Source organism: Loxodonta africana, chromosome 1 (genome assembly GCF_030014295.1).
Source record: "Loxodonta africana isolate mLoxAfr1 chromosome 1, mLoxAfr1.hap2, whole genome shotgun sequence".
NCBI classification, from domain to species: domain Eukaryota; kingdom Metazoa; phylum Chordata; class Mammalia; order Proboscidea; family Elephantidae; genus Loxodonta; species Loxodonta africana.
Genome location: NC_087342.1, coordinates 312,204 through 339,617, shown reverse-complemented (window position 1 = coordinate 339,617; position 27,414 = coordinate 312,204). Strand labels below are relative to the sequence as shown.

The window sequence follows — 27,414 nt, the reverse complement described above, 5'->3', positions numbered from 1 at the left end:
GTGAGATATGGATAGTGAGACACAGTGAGACACGGACAGTGAGACACGGACAGTGAGGTACGGACGGTGAGGCATGGACGGTGAGACACGGCCAGTGCGACACAGACAGTGAGACACAGGACAGTGAGACACAGACAGTGAGGCATGGACAGTGAGACATAGACAGTGAGATACGGACAGTGAGGCATGGACGGTGAGACACGGATGGTGTGACACGGACGGTGAGACACAGGACAGTGAGACACGGACAGTGAGGCACGGACAGCGAGACATAGACAGTGATGCTTAGGACTGGCACGGTCCTTTCTGACTCACTTGAATTTCTGGCTATCCTCAAGGACCAGGAGTTTCTGTGAGTTAAAAGTATGCCTAAAGAAGATGATCAAAATTCATTTTTGTGTTTCTCAAAGAGAAACAAATAAGAACTCAAGGGGAAAAAAATCGCTACTTAAAAGCTCATCCTTACTGTAGATTTCCACAGACTGTTTTTTTTTTTTAATTGTGCTTTAAGTGAAAGTTTACAAATCAAGTCAGTCTCTCATAGGAAAATTTATATACACCTTCCTATATACTCCTAATTGTTCTCCGCCTAATGAGACAGCACAGTCCTTCCGTCCACTCTCTATTTTCATCTCCATTTGGCCAGCTTCTGACCCCCTCTGCCCTCCCATCTCCCCTCCAGACAGGAGCTGCCCACATAGTCTCATGTGTCTACTTGATCCAAGAAGCTCACTCCTCGCCAGTATCATTTTCTGTCTTATAGGCCAGTCCAATCCCTTTCTGAAGAGTTGGCTTTGGGAATGATGGTTCCTGTCTTGGGTTAACAGAAGGTCTAGGGACCATGACCTCCAGGGTCCCTCTAGTCTCAGTCAGACCTTTAAGTCTGGTCTTTTTATGAGAATTTGGGTTTTTTTTAATCCCACTGCTCCTCTGCTCCCTCAGGGGTTCTCCGTTGTGTTCCCTGTCAGGGCAGTCGTTGTTGTAGCCAGGCACCATCTAGTTCTTCTGGTCTTAGGCTGATGCAGTCTCTGGTATATGTGCTCCTTTCTGTCTCTTGGGCTCATAATTACCTTCTACAGGTTGATTTTTAAGGCATTAGTATTGTATTTGTAAGACAGACATGACCCTTCAGAATTTTAACACGAGTATATGAATATATAGATACATTTTAACATTAATATTTAACTTTGCTTTATAAAAGGCTTAGCAACCCCACAATACACAAGAGGAAAGTTACATATATTGAAACGAATTTGCTAGTCAAGAAGATAAATATGGATAGGTTTAAAGTGTACATTTCCCACCCCTTCCCTGGGCCTGTTGGCAGAGCTTTCTGGGGCTCTCCTATTTCATCTCCAAAAAGCCCAGGTAAGGCTTGAGGACCCCTAATTATTGGAGGGCTGTTGTTGTTCTTAAGTGCCATCGAGTCAGTTCCGACTCACAGCGACCCTATAGGACAGAGTAGAACTGCCCCATAGGGTTTCCAAGGAGCATCTGGTGGATGTGAACCACAGACCTTTTGGTTAGCAGCTGAGCTCCTAACCACTGCACCACCAGGGCTCCAGTTGGAGTGCTAGTGAGAGGAAATCACCTAAATGCTTTTCGTTTCTCTAGTCTGTTGAGCACAAATGACCAGTGTAATCAAGTCAAGCCCTGATGTGGTTTACTGTTTTCCTGTTGCACAAGCTAATTTTGTCCCACATCCTATTTGGCTCCTGAAATTATCAAAGTGATTACCCAGATGGGAAATTCTTCTCACAGGCAATTTTGAAAGATGCCTGTAGGTAGAGGGCAACACTACCCCTAGAGAACAATTCGCTTCCAAAAGAAAGGTTCATCGTTCATGGTCTATTAATTACCATTTCACGTTAGATTCTCAAGGACTTTGTAAATAGTCAAACGCTTTAATCCTATTGGAGATAGCAATCCCTTATTTTCCATTCCAACTGCCACAATCCTCATTACAAGAAAGAAGGAGACTTGAGGGGTGCACATGAGGGAAGGTGGTGATGATGTACTAGACACCTACAAAGGAATGTCCCTTGGACACAGTGGATCCAACATGTTCCAATCATTACTTTCCCCTAGGTATACCCCTCAACCTCTTCCTTTGTTGTATTCCATAATTAAGGAAAGAGTACTCCCTTATAGCTAGCCATACAATTCCCCAATCTGGAAACTTCTTCAGTCCCTCATTCTTCCTCAATCCTTATTATAAATCCATTGTGAAACCATATTATTTTTACCTCTCAAATATCTGCCAATACCTCTTGTCATAGATTGAATTATGTCCCGCCCCCCCCCACCCCCGCGCGCAAAAAAAATGTGTTTATCAATGGGGCTGGGCCATGATTCCTGGTATTGTGTGATTTTCCTATACGTTGTAAATCCTGCCTCTATGATGTTAATGAGAGAGGTTGGGCGGCAGTTGTGTTAGTGATACAGGACTCAATCTATGAGATTGGATTGTGTCTTGAGGCAATCTCTTGAGATATAAAAGAGAGACCCTAGCAGAGAGACAGGGGGACCTCATACCATAAAGAAAGCAGTGCCTGGAGCAAGCACGTCCTTTGGACCCAAGGTCCCTGCACAGAGAAGCTCCTAGTCTGGTGGAAGATTGATGAGAAGGCCAACAGAGACAAAAGCCTTCCCCTGGAGCTGACACCCTGAGAAAAGCCTACTTTACTATGAGAAAATAAACCTCTCTTTGTTAAAGCCGTCCACTTGTGGTATTTCTAACAGCACTAGGTGACTGAGACACCACTCTCCTGTGCATGCTGGTCGCCTTCATTTCTCACCTGGCATTCTTAACACTCACTCCCAGAGGCAGCTAAAATCAAGCCCAGGGGCCAGGAGAAGATGGAACTTCATTAGGCCTGGGGCTGCAGGAACCTTGGGTGTGTGGTCAGGAAGGCTCCCTCAAGGCACTGAAAAGTGGAAGGGCCTAGAGGGAAAGCTAAAATCCACATTTTGGAGAAAGGGTCAGGAAATATCAAATCCGAGATACTGGTGACCCCATGTACTTGGCTGGGAGAGAGGCAGGGTGTACGGATGTTCCTGAGTAATGCCTTAAAGCTTGCAGTTAGGGCAGGGATGTGATGGTCGTGTGGGGTGGGGGTAGGAAGACACTGGAATTATAATAAGTTCCTAAATCCAGTCTCAGCAATTATTTTGTTCTTCTTTCTTTCTTTTTTTAATCCCTACCATTCTAAGCTTTGTCAGGGCAGGGACTTTTTTTTTAACTTATCCACCGTTTATATCTTCAGTGCCTCCCCCAGTACTTCATACCTGACCTGTAAAACCCATTGCTGCCCAGTTGATTCCGATTCATGGCTATCTTACGTGTTTCAGAGTAGAACTGTGCTCCATAAGGTTTTCAATTGCCATCATCTTATAAACATGATCACCAGTGGATTTGAACCACCAACTTTGTGTTCAGTAGTCGAGTGTAAACCATTTATGCCACTCAGAGACCTTCAGATATGACCCAAAACCCATTGTTATCGAGTTGATTCTGACTCATAGCGACCCTATAGGACAGAGTAGAACTGCCCCATAGAGTTTCCAAGGAGCGCCTGGTAGATTTGAACTGCTGACCTTTGGGTTAGCAGCCATAGCACTTAACCACTATGCCACCAGGGTTTCCTTAGATATGGCAGACACTATAAAACATTTGTTGAATAAATACATGAAACAGATTTGATTACTGAAAACTAATCTCATCACTTCAGTGCTTAAAATACTTCAGTGACTCCTTGAAACCTTTAGAATACAATAAATACTGAATCAAGTTTAGCATGAAAATAAAGGAAACAACAACAACAAAAAATGTAATTTGGCTACTCCAGGTTATTTTCCCACTTGATAGCTTACCATTTCTCCCCTCTGCTCCCTACAAGGGACGAAAGTTCAAACCATAATAAATACCTGCAGTTAGTTATTCACCTTTTCTGTCATTACCACAGCAGTCATACCCTCCAAAATGTGATTCCTAACTCCAAAATTACACTGTTATCTTGCAATTTTTGTCTTACCTTCCTTAGTTTTTATCTGCTCACTAAATATACTTCCTTCGGTAAAGTGGCTTTCTAGTTTAACTTCTTATTTCCAGAACTTGGCACAATGAGAAATGAAAAAATTAAATCTAGCTTGGAATAACCCTCCTTTAACAGAAGAGGAATCCACAGAGCAGAAAGGATCAGCAAGTCACAGCGAAACCCTAAGGAGGATGACTAGAACCAGGTACCCAGCATACCCCTGAGTTCTCTGTCTACTTCGTCACCTGCAGCATAATAAACAATAATAACGGCAACAGTTATTTTGTGATTCCATTCATTCTGTTTGAGTGCCGGGGGAGACATTACAAAGATAGCAACCAAAACCAAAAGCCCTCTGAATTGGGAGTGGTTGAATTGGGATCCCCTTTCTTCTGAAAGGATGAGCTGCTTGCTCTGCTAAAGAGCCTAAAAACTTGATGCCTTTCTCTACGTGTCCCATTTCCGCCCCATTTTGTCTGGGCTTTGGTTTTGGAATGACTGATGAGTCAATGGGAAAGACCTTTCCACACCAGCCACTTTGGCCTCCCTGTCATTCAACATCTTGTCAAAACAAAGCCGCAACATGCTTTCAGGGAGGTGAGGAACCTGTAAATTAGCATGTAACCAGAGCTCTGGGCAAGGATTGCCGGGGCCGTGGCTATCTTCCTGGTGCTTGCTAGACTCGTGGGTTTATGCTGAAAAATTCCAGCTCGTTCCCACTATGGAGAGTGGAGCGTAGGTATTGTAAATATTTCCTGAAAATCTCTGACAATGCAGTGTGTGCCATGCGAGTTTTTACCAAGATGTTGCACATCGACAGCTTCATCCTCCGTGGGTTCCTCTCTCTGGTTATCATCCTCCTCCATCAGGATCTTCTGTTGAATCTCAGAGGAGAAACTGGGGTGGATGCCAGCCTGTGTTTAGCAAGAAGGAGAGGTACCGTGATTAGAAAGCTGAAAGCTGGACTGACTTCATGCTGAAAACCAGAAAATCAACACAGCTAACATCTGGGGAGAAATAGCTGCTGTTGAACTTGAAAAATAGGCGTCCCTCAACCACCGTGCTATCCCACTGCTAACTATCCTTTAGGATGATGAAATTTAAACAACAGCAACAACCTAAAAAACACTGTTGGATAAAATGTATGTGCTGTTGCTGTTAGTTGTTGTTGAGTCAGTTGACTCATGGCAAACCCATGTACAACAGGACAAAATGTTGCCTGGTCCTGCGCCATCCTTACAATTGTTGTTATGCTTGAGTCCATGGTTGTGGCCGTTGTTTAATTTGAATACCTTCTAATCAACCTAAGGGGCTCATCTTCCAGCACTATACTGTACACTATTCTGCTGCGATCCATAGGGTTTTCATTGATTAATTTTGGAAATAGATCACCAGGCATTTCTTTCTAGTCTGTCTCAGTCTGAAAGCTCAGCTAAAACCTGTCCACCATGGGTGACCCTGCTGGTATTTGAAATACCAGTGGTAAAGCTTCCAGCATCATAGCTACGTGCAAGCAACCACAGCATGACAAACTGACAGAGGGGTAGTGGAGAATATACAGAGATTAACAAAAAACAGATGCCAACAAATAATTAACAGAGGTTACTTAACCCGAAAGTCAGACTAGTCTATTGACTGGTTCACTTTGGGTTTGTTGTTGTTTATTCTCTACTTTTCATCCCATGTTTCTTATTTACTAGCCATCCTGTACTTTGCTTTTATTATCTCTTTTAATTTTCATAATATCCCATATTATAGAAAAGGAAACCGATGTCCTCATTCTCAAGAGCTCTCCAAGGCTTTCTTCCATCTCCTGATTCTAAGCCAGGCCTCCTGCGACTCTCATATGTCCACAGTTTTCTCCGCAGATTAGCTCAGGGATACTCCAGGGGGTAATACGGTCCCGTTGTCCTGTAGTGGCACCTGTTGCACCCAAGCATTTTCTCATTTAATTCTCACAATTATTTTCAGACTAAGTATTATTATTCTCATTTTATAGATGGGGCTGTGAGCCTCTGGAAATCTATGAACCTTATCAAATGTCACATAAAAACACACATTACTATAAGGTAACAATACCCACTTCCTATTTAAATGCTAAAAAAATATTAAAAAAAAATAAAATTTGGGGGGTGTTAGGAGAATGAATTTTAATAATGGTAGAAAGGGAAGCAGAAAGAACAGGGCTTGATCATCAGAGAAGAGATGATAACCTAGACTAGAGCTTTGGTATAAGACAGCAAGGTTGGAACCGCGCTGTGTATATGAGGTAAACTTCACCAGGCCAGAGCAAGCAGAAGGGGCAGAAGGAGGCTTGTGTGACTTGGGTAAGTGGTGCGCAATGAACGGTGCTGCCATCTAAGAAAGGAAATACAGGAAGTGAAGCAGATTTGGAATGTGTAGGGGAATTTAATATCGGACACCTTGAGTCAGAAGATACCTGTAATTGAAGTGCAGGATAGAGGTGTGTATGTGGACAATGCAGATCATGAGAAGTTTTATTTTTCCTCAAAATGGCAGGAAGCAAGCTAATCTGGTTATAGGGGAGAGGGAATTAGATGATGGAGCAAGGCACTGGAAGAAGGGGGGGAGGGTGGGATCAAGACCCCAGGTGGAGAGGCGGCCTTGACTGGAAGACGTTCTCCTCACTTCGTGAAAATGTGCGGAGGAAATGAGGTGAGAAGGGGTGCTCGTGTGGATCGATAGTCACGCAGCAGGCCCCCCTTTTGTCAATAAGTACAAGGCCAAGTCTTCCATTGAAAGTATGTGTCTTAGTCATCTAGTGCTGCCGTAACAGAAATACTGCAAGTGGATGGCTTTAACAAACAGAAATTTATTCTCTCACAATCTAGGAGGCTAGAAGGCCAAATTCAGGGCATCAGCTCTAGGGCAAGGCTTTCTCTCTCTGTCGGCTTCGAGGGAAGGTCCTTGTCTCCTTTCAACATCTCTATGCTCAGTGTTCCTTGGAGATCTCCACGTGTCTTGGCATTAGTCTTTCCCTGGGTCTAGGAGGTTCTCAGCACAGGGACCCAGGGTCCAAAGGACATGCTTGACTCCCAGCTCTTCTTTCTTGGCAATAGTGAGGTACCCCCTCCCTTCTCTCTCCTTCTATCTCTTGTAAGATAAAAGGCGTGACTCAAGCAAGGATGTGGCTTGTGTAAGGGTGTGACTTGAGTAAAGGTGTGTTTTGAGCAAGGGTATGACTTGAATAAGAGTGTGACTTGAGTCATAACCTCTTGTAAGGTTGTGACTCAAGATACACCTTACCCTGATCCTGCCTCATTAACATATAGAGGTTTGGATTTACAACACATCACAAAATGGAAGATAATTACATCAGATTGCAAAATGGAGGACAACCACATAATATTAGGAATCATGGCCTAGTCAAGCTGACATATATTTTGGAGGGACACAGTTCAATTCGTGACAGTATACCAGTTTCAATATTATTGTAGAAGATAAATGTTGAAATATGAACTTGCTTAAGTTATATACAAAAGAAGCTTGTAAAATTTTTGTGCTGCAAAGATACCACCAAGAAAGGAAAAAGACAGGTAATTACAAGCCCAGGAGACAGAAAGGGTCACATAAACCAGAGACTACATCAGCCTGAGACCAGAAGAACTAGATGGTGCCCAGCTACAACCGATGACTGCCCTGATAGGGAACACAACAGAGAACCCCTGAGGGAACAAGAGAGCAATGGGATACAGACCCCAAATTCTCGTAAAAAGACCAGACTTAAAGGTCTGACTGAGACTAGAAGGACTCCGGTGGTCATGGCCCCCAGACCTTCCGTTGGCCCAGGACAGGAGCCATTCCTGAAGCCAACTCTTCAGATAGGGTTTGGACTGGACAATGGGATGGACAGGGATCCTGGTGAGGAGTGAGCTTCTTGGATCAGGTGGACACTTGAGACTATGTTGGCATCTCCTGTCTGGAGGGGAGATGAGAGGGCAGAGGGGAATAGAAGCTGGTGAAATGGACACGAAAAGAGAGAGTGGTGAGAGGGAGTGGGCTGTCACATTAGGGGGAGAGCAATTGGGAATCTGTAGCAAGGTGTTTTTGTGTGAGAGACTGACTTGATTTGTAAACTTTCACTTAAAGCACAAAAAAAATTAAAAAAAGGAAAAAGACAACCCACATAATGGGAGAAAATACTTGCAAATCACAAACATGTTAAGGGAACTTGAATTCAGAATACATAAAGACCTTTTATAACTCAATAATAAAAAGATAAATGAACCAATTACAAAATAGGCAAAGATTATAATAGATATTGCTCCAAAGAAAGTATAAAATAGCCAATAAGCACATGAAAAAATTCTCAACATCATTAGTCATTATCGTTGTTGTTGTTAGTTGCCCTCAAGTTGATTCAGACTCAGGGCGACCCCATGTGTATAGAGTAGAACTGCTCCATAGGGTTTTCAAAGCTGCGACCTTTCGGAAACAGATTCCCAGTCCTGTCTTCTGAGGCAGCTGGTACTGAGAGCTTAAGCGTTTGCAGCACCCAGGGAGGCCTCATTAGTCATTAAGAAAATGCAAATCAAAACTACAATGAGATAGCACTGTACACCCAGTAGGTTGGTTATAATAAAAAAGACAGATAATAACATTTTAGTAAGGATGTGAATAAATTGGAACCCTCATACATGGCGGGTAGAAATATAAATTGATGCAGCCACTTTGGAAGAGTCTGACAGTCACTCAAACTGTTAAACAGAATTACCATATAACCCAGCCATTCAACACCTAGGTAAACACACGAAAGAAATGAAACGTATGTTCCCAGAAAACTTGCATGCAAACATTCATAGCAGCACTGGTCATAATGGTCATAAAGTGGAAACAATTCAAATGTCCATCAACTGGTGAATGGGTTAAAAACACACAAACAAAAAAAAAAACCCGTTGCTATCGAGTCAATTCTGACTCATAGTGACCCTATAGGACAGAGTAGAACTGCCCGGTGGGGTTTCCAAGGAGCGGCTGGTAGATTTGAACTGCTGACCTTTTGATTAGCAGCCGAGCTCTTAGCCACTGTGCCACCAGGGCTCCTGGTGAATGAATTCCATAAACAAAATGTGGTATATCCATACAGTGGTCTATTATTTGGCAATAAAAAGGAATGAAATACTGATACGTGCTACAACATAGATGAACCTTGAAAACAGTATGCCAAGTGAAAGAAGCCAGTCGCAAAAGACCCCATCTAGTGTGATTCCACGTGTATGAAATGTCCAGAGTTGGCAAATCTACAGAAACAGAAAGTAGCTGCCTACAGCTGAAGGGCAGGGAGGGTTAGGAGTGATTGCTAATAGGTATGGGGTTTCTTTTTGGGGTTATGGAAATGTTCTAAAATTAGATTGCTGTGATGGTTGCACAAGTCTGTAAATACACCCAAAACCACTGAATCGTACACTTGAAATGGGTGAATTATGTGGTATACGAATTCTATCTAATAAAGTTGTTTTAAAAGAAGCCTGAGGTCTGAGGGAAGGATTATTGACAGAGGCAAGAACTGGAGAACACTGCTGAGAACCATATAATCATAATGATAACAATAACAATAGCCATTATATTTGAGAACTTATACACTAGGCACTGTGCTACATGTTTTACATGTATTATTTCCTTTAGTTTTCACTATAAAACCATATATATTAGGTACCACTTTGCTCATTTTTTAGACAACTTAATCAAGACTCAGAAAACATAATGAACTTGTACAAGGTTAACGGCAAAAAGAAGAAACGAAAAACAGTTGCTATTGACTCTTTTTTTTTTGTATTGACTACAACTCATGGTGACCTATGTGTGTCAGAGTGGAACTCTGCTCCATAGGGTTTTCAATGGCTGATTTTTTGGAAATAGATTGCCAGGACTTTGTTTTGAGTAACCTCTGGGTGGACTTGAACCACCAACCTTTTGGTGAGTAGCCAAGTACTTAACCGTTTGTACCAACCAGGTGGCCTTAAAGGCAAAAAAGAGATGAAATTAAGACCTAGGCCTGTGTCAATCTAGAACTTGTTTCTTAAGACCTACACTGTACTGTTTCTCACAAGCTTTCCTTTTCTTTTTAGTTCCAACATTATAGGCTCAGCACAAATGACAGCTTCTTTAGGGTAATTTCTTCTACCCAGGCACTCCCAAAGTATTCCATGTGAACCACTCTTGGAGTGGTAAGTAGCGTTTTTCATCTCTGCAGCCCTAGCAAATACTTGTAGAATAAACGCATCAGTGAAAGGGCCTTTCCTTACCTCTTCCACACTCAGGAATCCTAGAAGCTCAGCTGCTGGCCTGTGGTGTATGTGTTCCTGATGTCCAGACCACTGACTACATTGATTAAGAGATAAAGTATAAAGGCTCAGCCCAAAGAAAATGCATCTCTTTATTCCCTCAATTTGAAGAGATTATGAGTGAGAAGAAAAGAACACAGTCTGATCTCAACTCTTAGACAGCCAATGCTCGTACCCACTTCCTCCCAAGACGCTTCTCTCAGGCTGTCTGATCTTGATGATGTCTTCCAGCTTCAACAGGAGAGCAGCTGATGCCTCTCACTACTCTACCCATCCACCCCACTAAACCATCACCAAAGCCAGTCTATTGCTATTCCCTAATGATCTCTCTCGGGAGTCCCTGGGTGGAACGAATGGCAAAGCACTGGACTATTTATTAACTGAAAGGTTTGTGCTTTGAACCCACTCAGAGGCACCTTGAAAGAAAGGACTAGTGACCTGTTTCTGAAAGTTCACAGCCTTGAAAACCACTGTGGAGTGCAGCTCTACTCTGCACACACGGGGTTGCCGTGAGTCAGAGCTGACTTGGTGCCAACTAATAACAACAATGATTTCTTGAATGTATGCTCTACGCTTAGCTGCCACTGTCTCTTAATCGGTTCCTGTCAGCCCATTCTCTACACTTCAGCAAGAAGAAAATCTTTCCAAAATACAAATCGCATCCTGTGACTCCCATACCTTAAGCCCTTCAGTTGACCTCAGGATAAAGTTCAAATTCTGGAGTTTATAGGGTCCTTCATATCTGGCCTCAGCTTATCATTCTGATCCTATCTCTAAACCATCCCTTTGTGTCCACTACTACCCAGTCTATTCTCATATCAAAAGTTGAAGAGTGTCTTCCCCTTACCTTTAATCCAACCTTCCATCTTCCTTCCTCTGACTACAATACTTGTTGTTGTGTGGTTAGGTGCTGTCGAATGGATTCTAACTCATAGTGACCCTATATACAAAAGAACAAAACATGGCCCAGTTCTGCGCCACCCTCACAACCGTTGCTATGTTTGAACTCATTGTTGCAGCCACTGTGTCATTCCATCTCCTTGGGGTTCCTCCTGTTTTTCATTGACCCTCTACTTTACCAAGCATGATGCCTTCCTCCAGGGACTGGTCTCTCCTGATAACATGTCCAGAGTACGTGAGACGAAGCCTTGCCATCCTTGGTTCTAATGAGCATTCTAGCTGTAGTTCTTCCAAGACAGATTTGTTCATTCTTCTGGTAGTTCATGGTATATTCAATACTCTTTGACTCTACTTTGAGGAGGCAGCTCTTCCCTAGTCATTTTGAGTGACTTCCAGCCTGAGAGGCTCATCTTCTGGCACTGTATCAAACAGTGCTTCTCTGCTATTCATAAGGTTTTCATTAGACAATTTTTTCAGAAGTAGACTGCCAGGTCCTTCTTCCTAATCTTAGTCTGGAAGCACAGCTGAAACCTGTCCACTACTGGTATTTGAAATACTGGTGGCAAAGCTTCTAGTTTCACATCAAGATTCAAGCCACCACAGTACAACAAACTGACAGACAAGTGGTAGGGACTACAGTATTTATGTTGTGCCAGTCATAGAAGGAATAGCCATAATGATGAACTCAAACATACAAATGGTCATAAAGATGGTACAGGACTGGGCAACATTACATTCTGTTATACTTAAGGTTGTCATGAGTTAGATCCAATTTGTCAGAAACTAGCAACAAGAACAATCATAGAAGGGTGAATTTGACAAGTATGTTCCCTTTGATCATCAGACTTCCACTCTTATGAAAGAAGTCAAATAAACAAATCCATCACTAAAGAAGTTAATTTCAGATTCTGATTAGTGCTATGAATATAATAAACAAGATACTGTGATAATAACAGGGTCGGTGGGGGCAGGGCTGAGTTGGGAACTCCTTTAAATGTGTTGGTTAAGAAAGGTGTCTCTGAAAGAATTAAAAATAATACCCAGCAATTCCACCCCTACTTATAATCCCAAAAGACTTGAAAGCAGAGGCTCAAACAAAGACTTGTACACAAATGCTCATTGCAACGCTATTCACAATAGCCAAAAGGTGGAAACAACCTAAATGCCCATCAACAGATGAATGGATAAACAAAGTGTCAGACATATGCACAATGGAATACTACTCAGCCAGTAGGAGAAATGAAGTCTTGACACATGCTACGATATGGATGGAGCGGGGAGACATTATTCTCAGCGAAATAAGCCAATCGCAAGAGGAAAAATATTGTATGTTTTCACTTATATAAAAAGACAAGAAAAGGCACTGGGTCATAGAGGACAACATTTAGTGGTTACCATGGGTTGGCGGCAGAGGAAAGGGGAGTTGATGGAAATATTGCATTCATTAAGGGCAGGGTTGCACAGCAGATTATTGTCATTGCAGTCAATAAGTTGTGTACCTGTAAAAAGTTGTGTCATAGACATATTTACAACAACCACCGGGGTGGTGGGGGGAAGAGTAGCTGCTGAGGCTGCTTACGTACAACCAAGATCCTCATGAGATTTGGTGTCTTGGTTTAGACATTTAGGGCCAGGGTTTCATGGGACATCCAAGTTAATCTGCCTAATAGATTGTTTTGTGCTTCTATTCTACCTCCCAGTTTGTTGTATAATGTTTGGGGTCTTAAAATCTTGCAAGTGGTCACCCAAGGCACAACAATTGATCTCTATTTGTCTGGAGCAACAGAGGAAGAAGGAGCGTCAGGAGCAGAAGGACCATATGGAATGTGTGGCTAATTGCCACCGTGAACAACTGCCTCCTTCGCCATGAGGCTAGAACTGGATGGTGCCCAGCTACCATTACTACACGTTTTGGTCAAGATTCTATAGAAGAATCCTGATGAAAAGGGGGAAAATACAGAATAGAATTTCAGATTCTCACAGACACCAGACTTCCTGGAGCCATGAAGGTTAGATGAAACCCTGAAACTATTGACCTGAGATAACCTTTAAATATAATTTTTTTGCTGAAGATCATTCAAAAACGGCTGCAGCAGTTTATTGACAGGGAACTGCCAGAAATTCAGGCCGGTTTCAGAAGAGGCCATGGAACCAGGGATATCATTGCTGATGTCAGATGGATCCTGGCTGAAAGCAGAGAATACCAGAAGGATGTTTACCTGTTTTATTGACTATGCAAAGGCATTCGACTGTGTGGATCATAACAAATTATGGATAACACTGCGAAGAATGGGAATTCCAGAACACTTAATTGTGTTCATGAGGAACCTTTACATAGATCAAGAGGTAGTTGTTCGGACAGAACAAAGGGATACTGATTGGTTTACAGTTAGGAAAGGTGTGCGTCAGGGTTGTATTCTTTCACCATACCTATTCAACCTGTATGCTGAGCAAATAATACGAGAAGCTGGACTATATGAAGAAGAACGGGGCATCAGGTTTGGAGGAAGACTCATTAACAACCTGCGTTATGCAGTTGAAACAACCTTGCTTGCTGAAAGTGAAGAGGACTTGAAGCACTTACTAATGAAGATCGAAGACCACAGCCTTCAGTATGGATTGCACCTCAACATAAAGAAAACAAAAATCCTCACAACTGGACCAATGAGCAACATCATGACAAACGGAGAAAAGACTGAAGTTGTCAAGGATTTCATATTATTTGGATCTACAATCAACAGCCATGGAAGCAGCAGTCAAGAAATCAAAAGACTCATTGCATTGGGTAAATCTGCTGCAAAGGACCTCTTTAAAGTGTAAAAGAGCAAAGATATCACCTTGAAGACTAAGGTGTGCCTAACCCAAGCCACGGTATTTTCAATCACATCATATGCATGTGAAAGCTGGACAATGAATAAGGAAGACCGAAGAAGAAATGACGCCTTTGAATTGTGGTGTTGGTGAGGAATATTGAATATACCAGGGACTGCCAAAAGAACAAACAAATCTGTATTGGAAGAAGTGCGGCCAGAATGCTCCTTAGAGGCAAGGATGGTGAGACTGCGTCTTATATACTTTGGACATGTTGTCAGGAGGGATCAGTCCCTGGAGAAGGACATCAAGCTTGGCAGAGCACAGGGTCAGCGGAAAAGTGGAAGACCCAAAAAGAAGTGGATTGACACAGTGGCTGCAACAATGAGCTCAAGCATAACAATGATTGTAAGGATGGTGCAGGACCGGGTTAGTGTTTTGTTCTGTTGTGCATGGGGTTGCTATGAGCTGGAACTGACTCGACAGCACCTAACAACAATCTTTAAAACTTAAAAATATCACCTGAAATCTTCTTAAAACAAAAAATAGTTTAGCTTACCTAGTAAAAAAAATGTCTGCCTTGAGTATTATGCTTTTTTAAAAACTATCTATATGGGATGGTCTCAGGGAACATCTAGCTCAACTGGCATAACAAAGTTTATAAAGAAAATGTTCTACGTTCTACTTTGGTGAGTAGTGTCTGGGCTCTTAAAAGCCTGTGAGCGGTCATCTAAGATACTCTACTGGTCTCACCCCTTTGGGAGCAAGGAAGAATGAAGAAAACTAAATATACAAGGGAAAGATTAGTCCCAAAAGACTAATGGGCCACATCTACCACGGCCTCCACCAGACTGAGTCCAGTACAACTAGACGGTGCCCAGATACCACCACTGACTTCTGTGACAGGGATCAAAATAGAAGGTCCCGGACAGAGCTGGATAAAAATGTAGGACAAAATTCTAACTCACAAAAAAAGACCAGACCTACTGGCCTGACAGAAACTGGAGAAACTTCCAGAGTATGGACCCTGGACATCATTTTAGCTCAGTAATGAAGTTTATTCTTCAGCCAAAGATTAGACAGGCGCATTAAACAAATGAGACTAAAGGGGCATACCAGCCCTGGGCAAAGACTAGAAGGCAGGAGGGGACAGGAAAGCTGGTAATAGGGAACCCAAGGTCGAGAAGGGAGAGTATTGACATGCTGTGGGGTTGGTAACCAATGTCATAAAACAGTATGTATAAAAAATATTACTAACTGTTTAATGAGAAGCAAGTTTGTTCTGTAAATCTTCATCTAAAGTACAATTTAAAAAAAAAAACTATCTGGGATCAGATTGACAACAGCAACTTGAAAGATTAGAGAGGAGCCTTAGAAGGCAGCGAATTTATATTAATGGAGGAGGAACAACTCCAAAAAGATTAGAATAGTTACACAACTCAAAGAATGTAATCAATGTCACTGAATGGTTCATGTAGAAGCCATTGAATTGGTGTATGTTTTGCTGTATATATTCTCAACAGCAACAAAATAAATAAAATTTTAAAAATACTGTAAGTAAAAAAAAGAAAGGTGTCTCTGAGAAGACACTTGAAAGCTAAATTGATGGACATTTCCTAAACATAATACTTTGGTCCGAAAACCAGTATCTTGCTTACTGGGAAATACTAGAGGCATTTTCTTTAAGATTAGGGACAAGGCAAGGGTGCTCACTATCTCTGCTACTATCGAACCTTGTTCTAGATGTATTAGCCAATACAATTAGAACAGACAAAGCAGTAAGAGGCACAGTAATTGGAAAAGAAAAGTAAAATTATTTCAGAGGAGATGATAGCCTACATACACAACTCTAGAAAATCAGTGATAATCAAACAACGAAATAAATTTATTCTTTTTTAAATACTAAAGATAACGTTAATTTTGAAATTATTTCAAACTCCAGAAAAGTTGGGGAAATAGCACAAAGAACACTTTTTTTTCTGAATCATTTCAGAGTAAGTTTCCAGTATGATGCCCATTACTTTGGAGTCTAACTCTGTAAAAAGGCATTCTCCGGATGACCGCAATACAAAGATCAAACTCAGGAAATTATCATGGGTACTTCCTATGATTGAAGTCACAAACTCCATTCAAGTGTAATCAATTGTCTCATTAATATCCTTTATAGAATCCAATCTAGAATCATTTGTTGCATTTAGTTGTCACCTCTCCTTAGCCTTATTATTATTTTTTTTAATCTGAAGCATGCAGTATGGGTGGTCTCTCACAAACTAATGTACCCTAGCTTCCCGCCTCCCTGTACCAGAGGTAAGGATGGAAAAGGTATAGGAATTTACAGCAACAAAAACCCATCCTGACAGACATATAAAATGAATAATTGTCTGAGTGTATAGAGAGAAGCCTGGAAGTGATGTCCTGCTCTTCTCTTTATTTTTACCATAAAAGTTTTAAAGCAGATTGTAAAGATAGAAGTATGTTAAACCATTCACTCTTTGCTGAATTCTTTCTAGATAGAATGTTCACAAGAAAATAATGTCTTATTTTCCAAGTTATTCTAAGACATTCTCCCTTAGGTCAGATAGCAATAGCACAAAGTCAATATATTCTCAGGTCTGAAGTGGTACCCAAATCGATCTCAGTTAAGGAGCCTAGTCTTATATTACGTTTTGATTAGGCACACAGAGAGCACAACTATCTCCATGGTATTAGATATGAGTTAAAAATAAACCTTAATCTGTCTCTGCCTCAAAATTCTGATGGCTGTTCTTGGAATCTGTCAGACTACCACCGGTTCCATGAGGGGATAGTTCAAAGTTCTTTATCTGTAGCCTACAACTACAATCAGTTTTCCCTACTTGTATTTTTTAAGGTAACCAAATCATTACCTTTCATCCATCTTGAGTATCTGAAGGTTTTGAAAGCATAACAGGCACATAAACAGGCAACCAACATGCTGTGCTTGTTTGATGAATCTTTGTCCTCATTAAATTTTCCCAATAACTGTACCCTGATACTGTACTGGATATTTTTTCACACTTTTAACCCAGACAACTTTCTTGAGCCAGTGTAAATGATCACATTGAGAATTCTCATTTTTTCAATAGCAAATTCCAGATTTCCTTGAGTGCCTGGGCTGCATGTTTCTTGAAGCCCACTCAATGGAACTCTTTAAGAATGTTGATGTTGTATTTTTTAGTCACTCCCTGTCATGGATTGAATTGTGTCCCCCCCAAAGTATCTGTCAATTTGGCGAGGTCACGATTCCCTTGTATGATTGTCTAACACTTTGTCTTCTGATGTGATTTCCCTATATGTTGTAAATCCTATCACTATGATGTAATAAGATGGATTAACGGCAATAATACTGATGAAGTCTGCAAGATTAGGTAGTGTCTTAAACCAATCTCTTTTGAGATATAAAAGAGAGAAGCAACCAGAGAGACATGGGGACTTCATAGCACCAAGAACGCAGCACCGGGAGCACAGTGCTTCCTTTGGACCTGAGGTTCCTGCTGAGATGCTCCCAGATGAAGGGAAGACTGATACATCACAAAGACCTTCCTCCAGAGCTGAAAGAGACAGAAAGCCTTTCCCTGGAGCTGATGCCCTGAATTCCGACTTCTAGCCTACGGGACTGTGAGAGAATAAACTTCTCTTTGTTAAAGCCATCCACTTGTGGTATTTCTGTTATGGCAGCACTAGATGACTAAGACACTCCTTGATGGCAGAAGAACCCTCCTCCCTTTTATTTCTGCTATCTTTCTTTGCCAGAGTTGTTCTTCCAAGAACAAGTTGGACAGAAAAAGAAGAGAGGAAGTATGGGGGGATGGGGGGCTCAAATTCCTCTTCCAGGTCACCTGGAGGCAAGAAAACACCTCGGAGCTTTTTAAAAACACTGGCTCCTTAACCCCACTCCAGACTTTCTGATAAGAATGTGTGAAGGTGGAGCCAGCAGTATTTTTACATTTGTCTGTATTTCAAAGAAGTTTCCCAAGAGATTCTTCTGTAGTCAGCCTAACACTGACCTTGACTTTGAGAAGTTGTGTTCCCTAGAATATCAGTTTAACAGATTAAATGAACACCTACCATATGTTTGGCTCAAAAAAAAAAAAAGTTAAATAAGTTTACTGTCTGTATCTCCTTCTTAGCAAGCACTTTAGAATGTGCATTTAGTATGGGCTCTAAGAAAATACCTATTTAATTTTGTTTAATCCAGCATTTCCCAAACTTATTTGAATACAGAACACACTTTTTTTTTTTTTTTCTGGATACAGTACGTATTACTCCAACACCTCAAAGAGCACACTGTGTGAAAACTTGGTATAGAAAATAACGGTATCCATGTTACCCCATTTATTACTGGAGTCAGCAACTGTTTGATGTTAGCAATTCACTAATGGATGTAATTGTAGTCATTCAGAAGAATACAAGGTATTCGTAAGGGCTAAATGGCTGGTATTATTCTCTGGCTCTTCCTCTGCTCATTCTCAAATTTTGGAAGTTAAAAAAAAAAAGATAATAGGATATTTAGTATGTATTTATTGCTTACTGTGTGCCAGGCTCAGTCCTAAGTTCTATGCAAACATTACCCCATTTCATACAGCCTTATGAGGTAGGTTTTGTTATTATACCCGTGTTATAATAGGATACTGAAGCACAGAGAGATAAGCAACTGAGCCCAACAAAACACACAGTAAGTAGTAAAGCAGGTATTTAAGGAACCCTGGTAGCACAATGGAGCCCTGGTGGCACAGTGGTTAAGAGCTAGGCTGCTAACCAAAAGGTCGGCAGTTTGAATCCACCAGCTGTTTCTCAGCAGTTCTACTCTGTCCTATGGGGTTACTATGACTCAAAATCAACTCAATGGCAACAGGTTTAGTTTTTGTTTGGTAGCACAGTGATTAAGCACTCAGTTGCTAATCGAAAGGTTGACAGCTGGAACCCACCCAGCCGCTTCTCAGGAGAAAGACCTAGTGATCTGCTCCCATAAAGATTTCAGCCTAGAAAACCCTGTGGGGTAGTTCTGCTGTCCTATAGGGTTGCTATGAGTTGGAGACAACTAGATGGGACGCAACTGTAACAATAAAGCAGGTATTGTAGATATTTAGCACAGGCACTCAGACTCAGGGTTTGTAGTATGAACCACTTTATTTTTCTGCTTGAGCTTTAGTCCTTTGTCCTTCTCTTTTCATGTTCCTCTTTGACAATTTCATGCACAGCCAGAACTTCACCTTGTCCCTGGCTTCCTAAGCCCCGTCCCTAACCCCTACTCTCCCTGATGAGCTGTAGATCCACATCACTAACTGCTTGCTGGATGTCTCCACAAAGAGCTATTCCTTAGTATCTCATCTTTCCCCCTTTACACTTGCCCCTGGTTTTTCGTTCCCTCTTTTTAGTCGTTCATGTATTTCTTCATCTGACGAATATGAGCAACCACCATTGTTTGGCACAAAATCAATGCTGCTTTTGTCTTTGTATTGGAAAGGTGTGACAGTGAAGAGGCTTTAAAATATTGACTTTGAGTAATTTGGATTTTTTTACCTTTTGGCATTCTTTATCTTTTCTTTTAATACAAACTGTCATGGATTGAATTATGTCCCCGCAAAAATGTGTGTATTAAGTTGGTTAGACCATGATTCCCAGGATTCTGTGGTTCTCCTTCATTTTGTGATAGTAATTTCATGGTAAAAAGGATTAGGGTGGGATTGTAACACCGTTACCAGGTCACACCCCTGGTCCAATGTAAAGGGAGTTTCCCTGGGGTGTGGCCTGCATCACCTTTTCTCTCTCAAGAGATAAAAGGAAAAGGAAGCAAGCAGAGAGTTGGGGACTTCATACCACCAAGAAAGCAGCGCCAGGAGCAGAGCACATCCTTTGAACCTGAGGTTCCTGCACTGAGATGCTCCCAGACCAAGGGAAGGTTGATGACAAGGACCTTCCTCCAGAGCCGACAGGAAAAGAAAGGCATCCCCTGGAGCCGGTGCCCTGAATTTGGACTTGTAACCCACTGGACTGTGAAAGAATAAACTTTTCTTTGTTAAAATCATCCACTTGTGGTATTCCTGTTATAGCAGCACTAGACAACTAAGACATAAACACAAATATGTTCTAAGTTTGCAAGCTTCATACCATTTCAAGCAGACGGTGCCTATAAAAGAAACAGTAAATCTGAAAAGTGTGTTGGGTTTGGGAAAAAATGATGAGCATAGATTAATGTGTATTTGGTGTAAAGTGGTGCTGGGCCAAAGAGGTGGAACTGTGGTGCCTGGACAGGCTTTCTAGGTTATGGTTCTGAGAGGACTCAGATGCTTGGTGTGGTCAGTACGGGCAGAGTCTGCAGCTAAGACTGAAAGGTCAGGAGCAAAAATCCAGAGCCAGTGTTGTGGGAGACAGGTGCCAAAGACAGTTCCTATTGCTGGCAGGACCCAGGACTGGAGGGAATAACCCTTTCTGACACAGCCTATTCATCCCAAAGGGTAGCTCATGCCATCAACCGGATTCACCAGTAACTGACTCTGGATCCTCCAACCTAATATGAGTGTTGGTACAGCATCCTACTTGTGAACTAGTCTTCTTGAATTTATCTATCCCCAAATTGAACTTATTTATATTTTTGACTCCTCTATCTGTATTATACTATTCCTTCCTTCATCTATTTTTTCTAAATCTATAATACATATCTCTGCCTGCCTATTCTCTTATCAAATGGTAAGCGTTTATTCAAACTTGGCCTCGAAAAATACTGGGTATTTGACATATGTTATGGATTGAATTGTGTCCTCCAAAAATGTGTGTCAACTTGGCTAGTTCATGATTCCCAGTATTGTATGACTGTCCACCATTTTGTCATGTGATGTGATTTTCCTATGTGTTGTAAATCCTATCTCTATGATGTTAATGAGGCAGGATTAGCAGCAGTTATGTTAATAAGGTAGGATTCAATCCACAAGATTAGGTTCTGTTTTAAGTCAATCTCTTTTGAGATATAAAAGAGAGAAGTGAGGAGAAAGACATGGAGAACTCATGCTACCAAGAAACAAGATCCAGGAGAATAGCATGTCCTTTGGACCCAGGGTCCCCGTGGCTGAGAAGCTGCTTGACTGGGGAAGACTGATGACAAGGACCTCCCCCAGAGCTGACAGAGACAGAAAGCCTTCCCCTGGAGCTGGCACCCTGAATTCGGACTTCTAGCCTCCTAGACTGTAGAGAATAACTTTCTGTTTGTTAAAGCCATCCACTTGTGGTATTTCTGTTATAGCAGCACTGGATAACTAAGACAACTAAGCTAAGCATATTATAAAAATGGATTCTATGTGGGGCACTACAGTGGTATGTTATGGAGTCAGTGTTTTATTCCACAGTTACTGATTGCTTCTCTGGAAGGATTTAAATTTGATGGCTCTAAGGAAATTTTTGCAAAAAGATCCCTTCTAGGTATTATTACTGCTCCCTGGAAGGCCCATGTTCTCTTCATGACCTCATAAAACTTTGGACAAAAGAAAGACTTGCATGTTTTCTCAAAGAAATATTATCTTTAAAACCCAACAGTGATTTTTTTTTAATCCATGAAAACCTCTTTTTCAATTCTGTTAATATTTACACTTATTGTACTGAAAAGATACCAAACAATGTATTTGAAATTTTAAAAATGCATATGCAAAGTGATTTTCACCAGTCCCTACGATATTAGTGATTCTACTGTCGAGAGTTGCCTCGTATTCATCCTATATCATGTAGACTCTGAGCAGATATAACCATGTCATGAAGCCTCCCCCCCAACAACAAATTTAGAAAACAAAGCTTGGAAGTTTAGCCAGTGCTTAAAATCCTATAGCCGTTGATGCTGACAATGATATTCTTAGAGTCTCGGCGTGTTGCCTCTTTTTCGTGTTGCCTCTTTTTGCCATTTTTCTTATTCATGAACATTTAGAAACAGATTTATACATAGTCAAGCAGCTACATCAACTCTTTTTTTAATCAATCCATAGGATATCTCATAAGTTATAATAAAAAAAAACATTGCACTTAAGGTAATGACTTTTAGATTGCTTTAACTCTGTAAGTCTCTTCTTTTCTAAGAATAAATTCTGACCTACATATCCCTGCTTGTCCTCACACAGTACATGCTGCCAAGCAATTCCTAAGTGAAAAAGGCAACATTTCCTTAGACATTACTTCATAATCGTGCTATTAATCTAGTAGAGACCTGGAAGGGGGGAGAAGGAGAGATGGTGCTTTTCTGGCAATCAGGGACAACACTGAGAAAGCAGAGGCCTGCACCAAATATTAGAAGCTCACATACATCATTTAGTGCAGCTGGGGCAGGGAACGTGATGAAAAATTTCAAGATAATGGTTTGATTAAAAAGCGGAGGTTGGTGAAGTCCTGATGGGTGCCACAATGCAGACGAGCCTTGAAAACACTAGGCTGAGTGAAATAATTCAGTTACAGAAGGACAAATATATGACCTCACTTATATGAACTAGGCAAATTATTATTAGTGGTTAACAGGGGCCGGAGAAAGGGGGACAGAGGGAGCCCTTCTCTGGGGAACACTCAGTTTATGTTAATGGCAGTAGAATAATTCAGAAAAAGTTAGTGATAACGGCTGCACAGCATGAAGAATGTCAACAATGTCACTGAATGATACGTGTAAGAATTATTGAATTGGCAAAAAAAATAACAAAAAAATAAAAATTAAGGTAGGGAACAGACTCAACCTGAGTCTTTTAGGAACTAGAGTCATACCTAATCCCTGTTTCTTTTGTATAGTTCTGTCAGTTGATGATGAGAAAATGTAGCGAGATGTTATGGGCTGGACAGTGGCTCAGAAAAGGTAATGTCCACATTCTAATTCCCAGAACCTGTGAACGTTGCCTGCTTTTAAAAAAGGTCTTTGCAAACGTAATTAAGTTAAAGATTTTGAGAGGAGAATCTTGTCCTGGATTATCCAGGTGGGCCCTAAATCCAATCTCAAGTGTATTTATAAGACAGAGGCATAGGGAGTTTGGGGACTTAAGAGGAAAAGGCCCTGTGAAGACGGAGCAGAAACTGGAGTGATGTGGTCACAAGCCAAGGGATGCTTGGAGTCACCAGAAACTGGAGAAGGAAAGGAAAGGATTCTGTCCTAGACCCTTGGAAGGGAGTTTGGCCCTGCCGATACCAGGATTTTGGACTTCTGGCCTTCAGAACTGTGGGAGAATAAACTTCTGTTGTTTTAAGCCAACAAGCTTAGGGCAATTTGTTATGGCAGCCATGGGACACACATACGGAGTACATGAGAAAAAGAAAACAAAGCAAAAAAATTATTGTGAGTCTATGATCTAGTGAAATGTGGCCAGTCTTCCAAAATCTAGCAAAAGAAAAAGACAAATAGAATTCCCAGAAATTCAGGATGTCAGGAAATTTTTCACAAAAGCATACTGGAAGATCCTTGAATCCAGGCTAGAAGAAGAGTAAGTATGATGCTTTCATTCAGGGAGTTGTTTCCAGCCTTGGTGGTAGATTTGAACAACCCATCAAAACCCTTTCATCCAGTTCCTCTCTTTACCAACCGCAGACCTTTGTGATGAGATGGGGCAACATGGGGGAGATGAGGAAAGATAATGGCCCTCCAGTGGTTTCCATGACTTTTGCCTCTTTAGTATCTGGGCTCTAATGCTGATGGCAGGAGAAGAGAAATGTCTTAAATCTAAGTGAACAGTCACTTGACTACTTAGAAAAACACTCAGAAATTAGAAAAGACATTGTAAATATCTCTCTCTTCCTTTTGATCTCACAAGTGACCACATTCCTTTTTCTCTAATAGACAAGAACCAGTGGGTGCTGACTGGTTTGTAAGCTCTTAAGAACAACACAGATATATTTATCTTTATATTCTACAATGCTTGGCACTTGCCAGGAGTTCAATAAATATTTGCTAGGCTTAATCGAGGAGCCTTGGTGGCATAGTGGTTAGGAGCTATGGCTGCTAACCAAAGGGTGGGTAGTTCGAATCCACCAGGCACTCCTTGGAAACCCCATGGGGCAATTCTACTCTGTCCTCTGGGGTCACTATGAGTTGGAATCAACTCATTGGCAACGGGTTTGGTTTTTTGGTTTAGGCTTAATTAAATTAATTGAGTAAAAGGGGAGGTGTAGTCTTTTAGAGAGGAACCGTGGTAGCACAATGGTTAAAGCACTCTGCTGCTAACTGAAAGGTCAGTGGCTCAAACCCACCAGTCTCTCTGGGGGGAGAAAGATGTAGTCAACTGCTTCCATAAAATTTTACAGCCTTAGAAACCCCACTGGACAGTTCTACTCTGTCCTATGGAGTCGTTATGAGTTGGAATCCACTTGATAGCAATGGGTTTGGTTTGGTTTAGTCTTTTAGAAGCCAAAACAATTCTGACAACTGAATAGGGAGAATTGAAGAGGGGAAATCCAAAGATTATCCATTGACAGATATATAATTTGGGGGTACCTTTGTGATATCGTTTTCCTGTCATTTGTGGGAAATATCGCCAGTGTCTGAATCAATCATGTGAGGATGTTGGGGTTGGGGCAGGGTAACTTCCCCTGACTCCATATTTACAAGTCTAGGGACATCAATTGCTGTAACGCATTTGGTGTCTCTCCCACTTGACTCATTCTGCCCCAGAGAGAAAGGAGCAGCCCCCATTGGTGAGTTTGTGAAATAAACTGACTCTGTGTAGTTGTGAGACAGCCGACCTCAGGAAATACACATGTGGTCTGCTCTTTTGCACTTCAACTTTTAAGGAGGCAAGCGCCCTTTTGGTGAGGTGGTGGTACCGGGGTGCTATGACTGGTGGGAAGTCTGCCCAATTCTGGAGTATAGTTTTAGGAAGTCCCTTGCTGTCACACACCTAAGCCATGTCCTCCTTTAACAGCTTTATCAGTAATGAAGATGACATTTGTTTCTCCTTCTGCCAGACCGCTGTGTCTTTCAGTTGTCTTCAAATTTGTTTGGGGAAAGAATGTTCTTTTTTGGCCCCTTCAAACCTGATAAGGGACTTGGCTTCATCAAATCTGCAAATCTAGGTGTTTTGCATCTGGTTATCTGATATGTATTCATTCAGAAATATTTATTGAGCCCTAGAATGTGCCAAGCACTATGGTCAGCCCTGGGGCTTTACCCACAGGGAGGTCATAGTGTAGTATGTTTATGAAGCAATTTGACAAGTGGAGTGAGTACTAACCACCCAGAAGTAAACAGAGTCTGAGCCAGTTGCTTTACTGTTTTTGATCTTTTTTAACTGAGTCTTAAAGGAATAGGATTTGGCTATGAGGCCTACAGGTGAGGTCAGAACTGAGGCTGAAGAGGCGGCCAGGAGCCCTCCCTAAAACCCTTAGACTTTGTCCTGTAGGTAATGGACAACTGTTTGAGAGATTAGGGAAGTTATATGGTCAGATTTCTAAATAAGTCACTTTGATAGCCTGGAGAGTCCATTTGAGAGGGACAAGCCTGAAGAGACCAGTTTGGAGACTATTCTAGGCGAGAGATAAAAATATGATCTAGCAGAACCTCTGATTCTGCTAAACCGAAGAAGAGTTGATGTCTTTGAATTATGGTGTTGGCGAAGAATATTGAATACTCCATGGAATGCCAAAAGAATGACCAAATCTGTCTTGGAAGTACAGCCGGAATGGCCCTTGGAAGCAAGGATAATGAGACCTCGTCTCACATACTTTGGAAGTGTTATCAGGAGGGATCACTCCCTGGAGAAGGACATCATGCTTGGTAAAGTAGAGGGCCAACATGGATTGACACAGTGGCTGCAACAATGGGCTCAAGCATAACAACAACTGTGAGGATGGCGCAGGGCTGGGCAGTGTTTCATTCTGCTGTACATGGGGTTGCTATGAATTGGAACCAACTTGATGGCACCAAAAACAACAACGACTGATTGTTTTTGTTTTTCCTTTCCTTTTTCTCTTGGAAATCTTGACCTTTTGTAGACTGGGCAGTAAGGGAAAAAGTACAACATATGATGATAATGATAATTATGATGATGAAAAAGGAGATGATGGCTAACATTTATTGAGTTCCTGCAACATGCCTGTGGGCCAGTAGCTGATTTCTGATTCTTCATCATTTATAATTCAGTGCAATCAACAGGAATTAATTCTGACTTGTTTCCCCCAAATAAAAGATTTATTGCAAGGGATTATGAGTTAAATTGTGTCTCCTCAGAATATGTGTTGTAAATCCTAAACCGTACACCTGTGATAAGGAGCTGTGGTGGTGCAGTGGTTAAGTGCTCAGCTGCTCACCAAAAAGTTTGAGGTTTGAACCCATCAGCTGCTTCGTGGAAGAAAGATGTGGCAGCCTGCTTCCATAAAGATTACAGCCTTGGAAACCCTATGGGGAGGTTTTACTTTTATAGTCAGTATTGACTAGATGGCAATGGCTTTGGTTTTGTTTTTTTTATACCTGTGGTTAAAATCCTACTTGGGAATGAGTTGTCTTTGTTATGTTAATGGAACAGTATTGTTGTAGGTTGTATTTTAAGTCAATCTCTTTTGAGACATAAAGGAGCAGACTAAGCAAGCAAGAAGAGATGGGGGAAGATAGATTGCCGTGCCACATTAAGACAGGGAACAGAGGGGCCCCCAAATCTGAAAACAAAGTAACAAGAAATGGGCCAGGGCGCAGACACAAAGCCATTCCCCAGAACAATGGGGCATGGTATCAGAAAATAGCCCGCAAACTTCTTTAAAGTTGTCTTTCAGAAGCAGCTGGATAAAACTAGACATGTGCAGAACATCCACCTGTGACCGCTGTGTGACCTCCCACCAGGGGCAGTGAGGGGCTGCAGTAGCAGCCAGGGACTCGAACCCAGGGAGCTAGAGACTGCGCAGGCGTGACACCCCATAATAAGTCCTGCTACGAATCCCAGAGGCCTCCAGGACATGAGCCATCTTAGAAAGCTGCTGCACGAGCACCGCAGTAAACCTATCTCCGCCCAAAACGGGCTATTTGCTGGAAATCCCCACCTATGCTGTGAATAAACATGAATCTTTTCCTGCCCAAGAACTTTCAAAAAACCCCGGCGGGTCTTTTGTTCTGTGAGACGGGGATAAGTGTTGCTCTAGGCCCTCCTTGTCTCTGCTTGCAAGCCTCTTCAATAAAGCTTTGCTTGCGTGGAAAACTACCTGACTTACCTGCTCATTCTTGACCAGTGAAAGGCAAGAACCTTACTGCGGTAACAACATGAAGATCACCAAGGAGCCAAGGAACAGAAGCTGAAAAGGGAAAGGACCTTTCCCCAGAGCCAACAGAGAGTTTTTCCCTAGAGCTAGCACCCTGAATTCAGACTTCCAGGCTCCTAAACTGTGAGAACATAAATTTCTGCTTGTTA

At 41.7% G+C, this 27,414-nt stretch overlaps 1 protein-coding gene across 5 annotated transcripts in view; it reads right to left on the bottom strand.

Moving 5' to 3' along the window:
* The window catches only part of PHLDB2 (pleckstrin homology like domain family B member 2), a 333,831-nt gene that overhangs the window by 166,638 nt on the left and 139,779 nt on the right, over positions 1-27,414 (bottom strand). For 4 of the 5 annotated variants that reach the window (XM_064289130.1, XM_064287433.1, XM_023551839.2 and 1 more), the window contains exon 2: positions 4,837-4,951. In XM_064289130.1, coding sequence (XP_064145200.1) covers positions 4,837-4,903 — 67 coding nt within the window. In that variant the 5' untranslated portion in view covers positions 4,904-4,951. Of the gene's footprint in view, positions 1-4,836; positions 4,957-27,414 lie in introns of those variants that run through there. The other variant, XM_023551838.2, reaches the window with a different exon arrangement.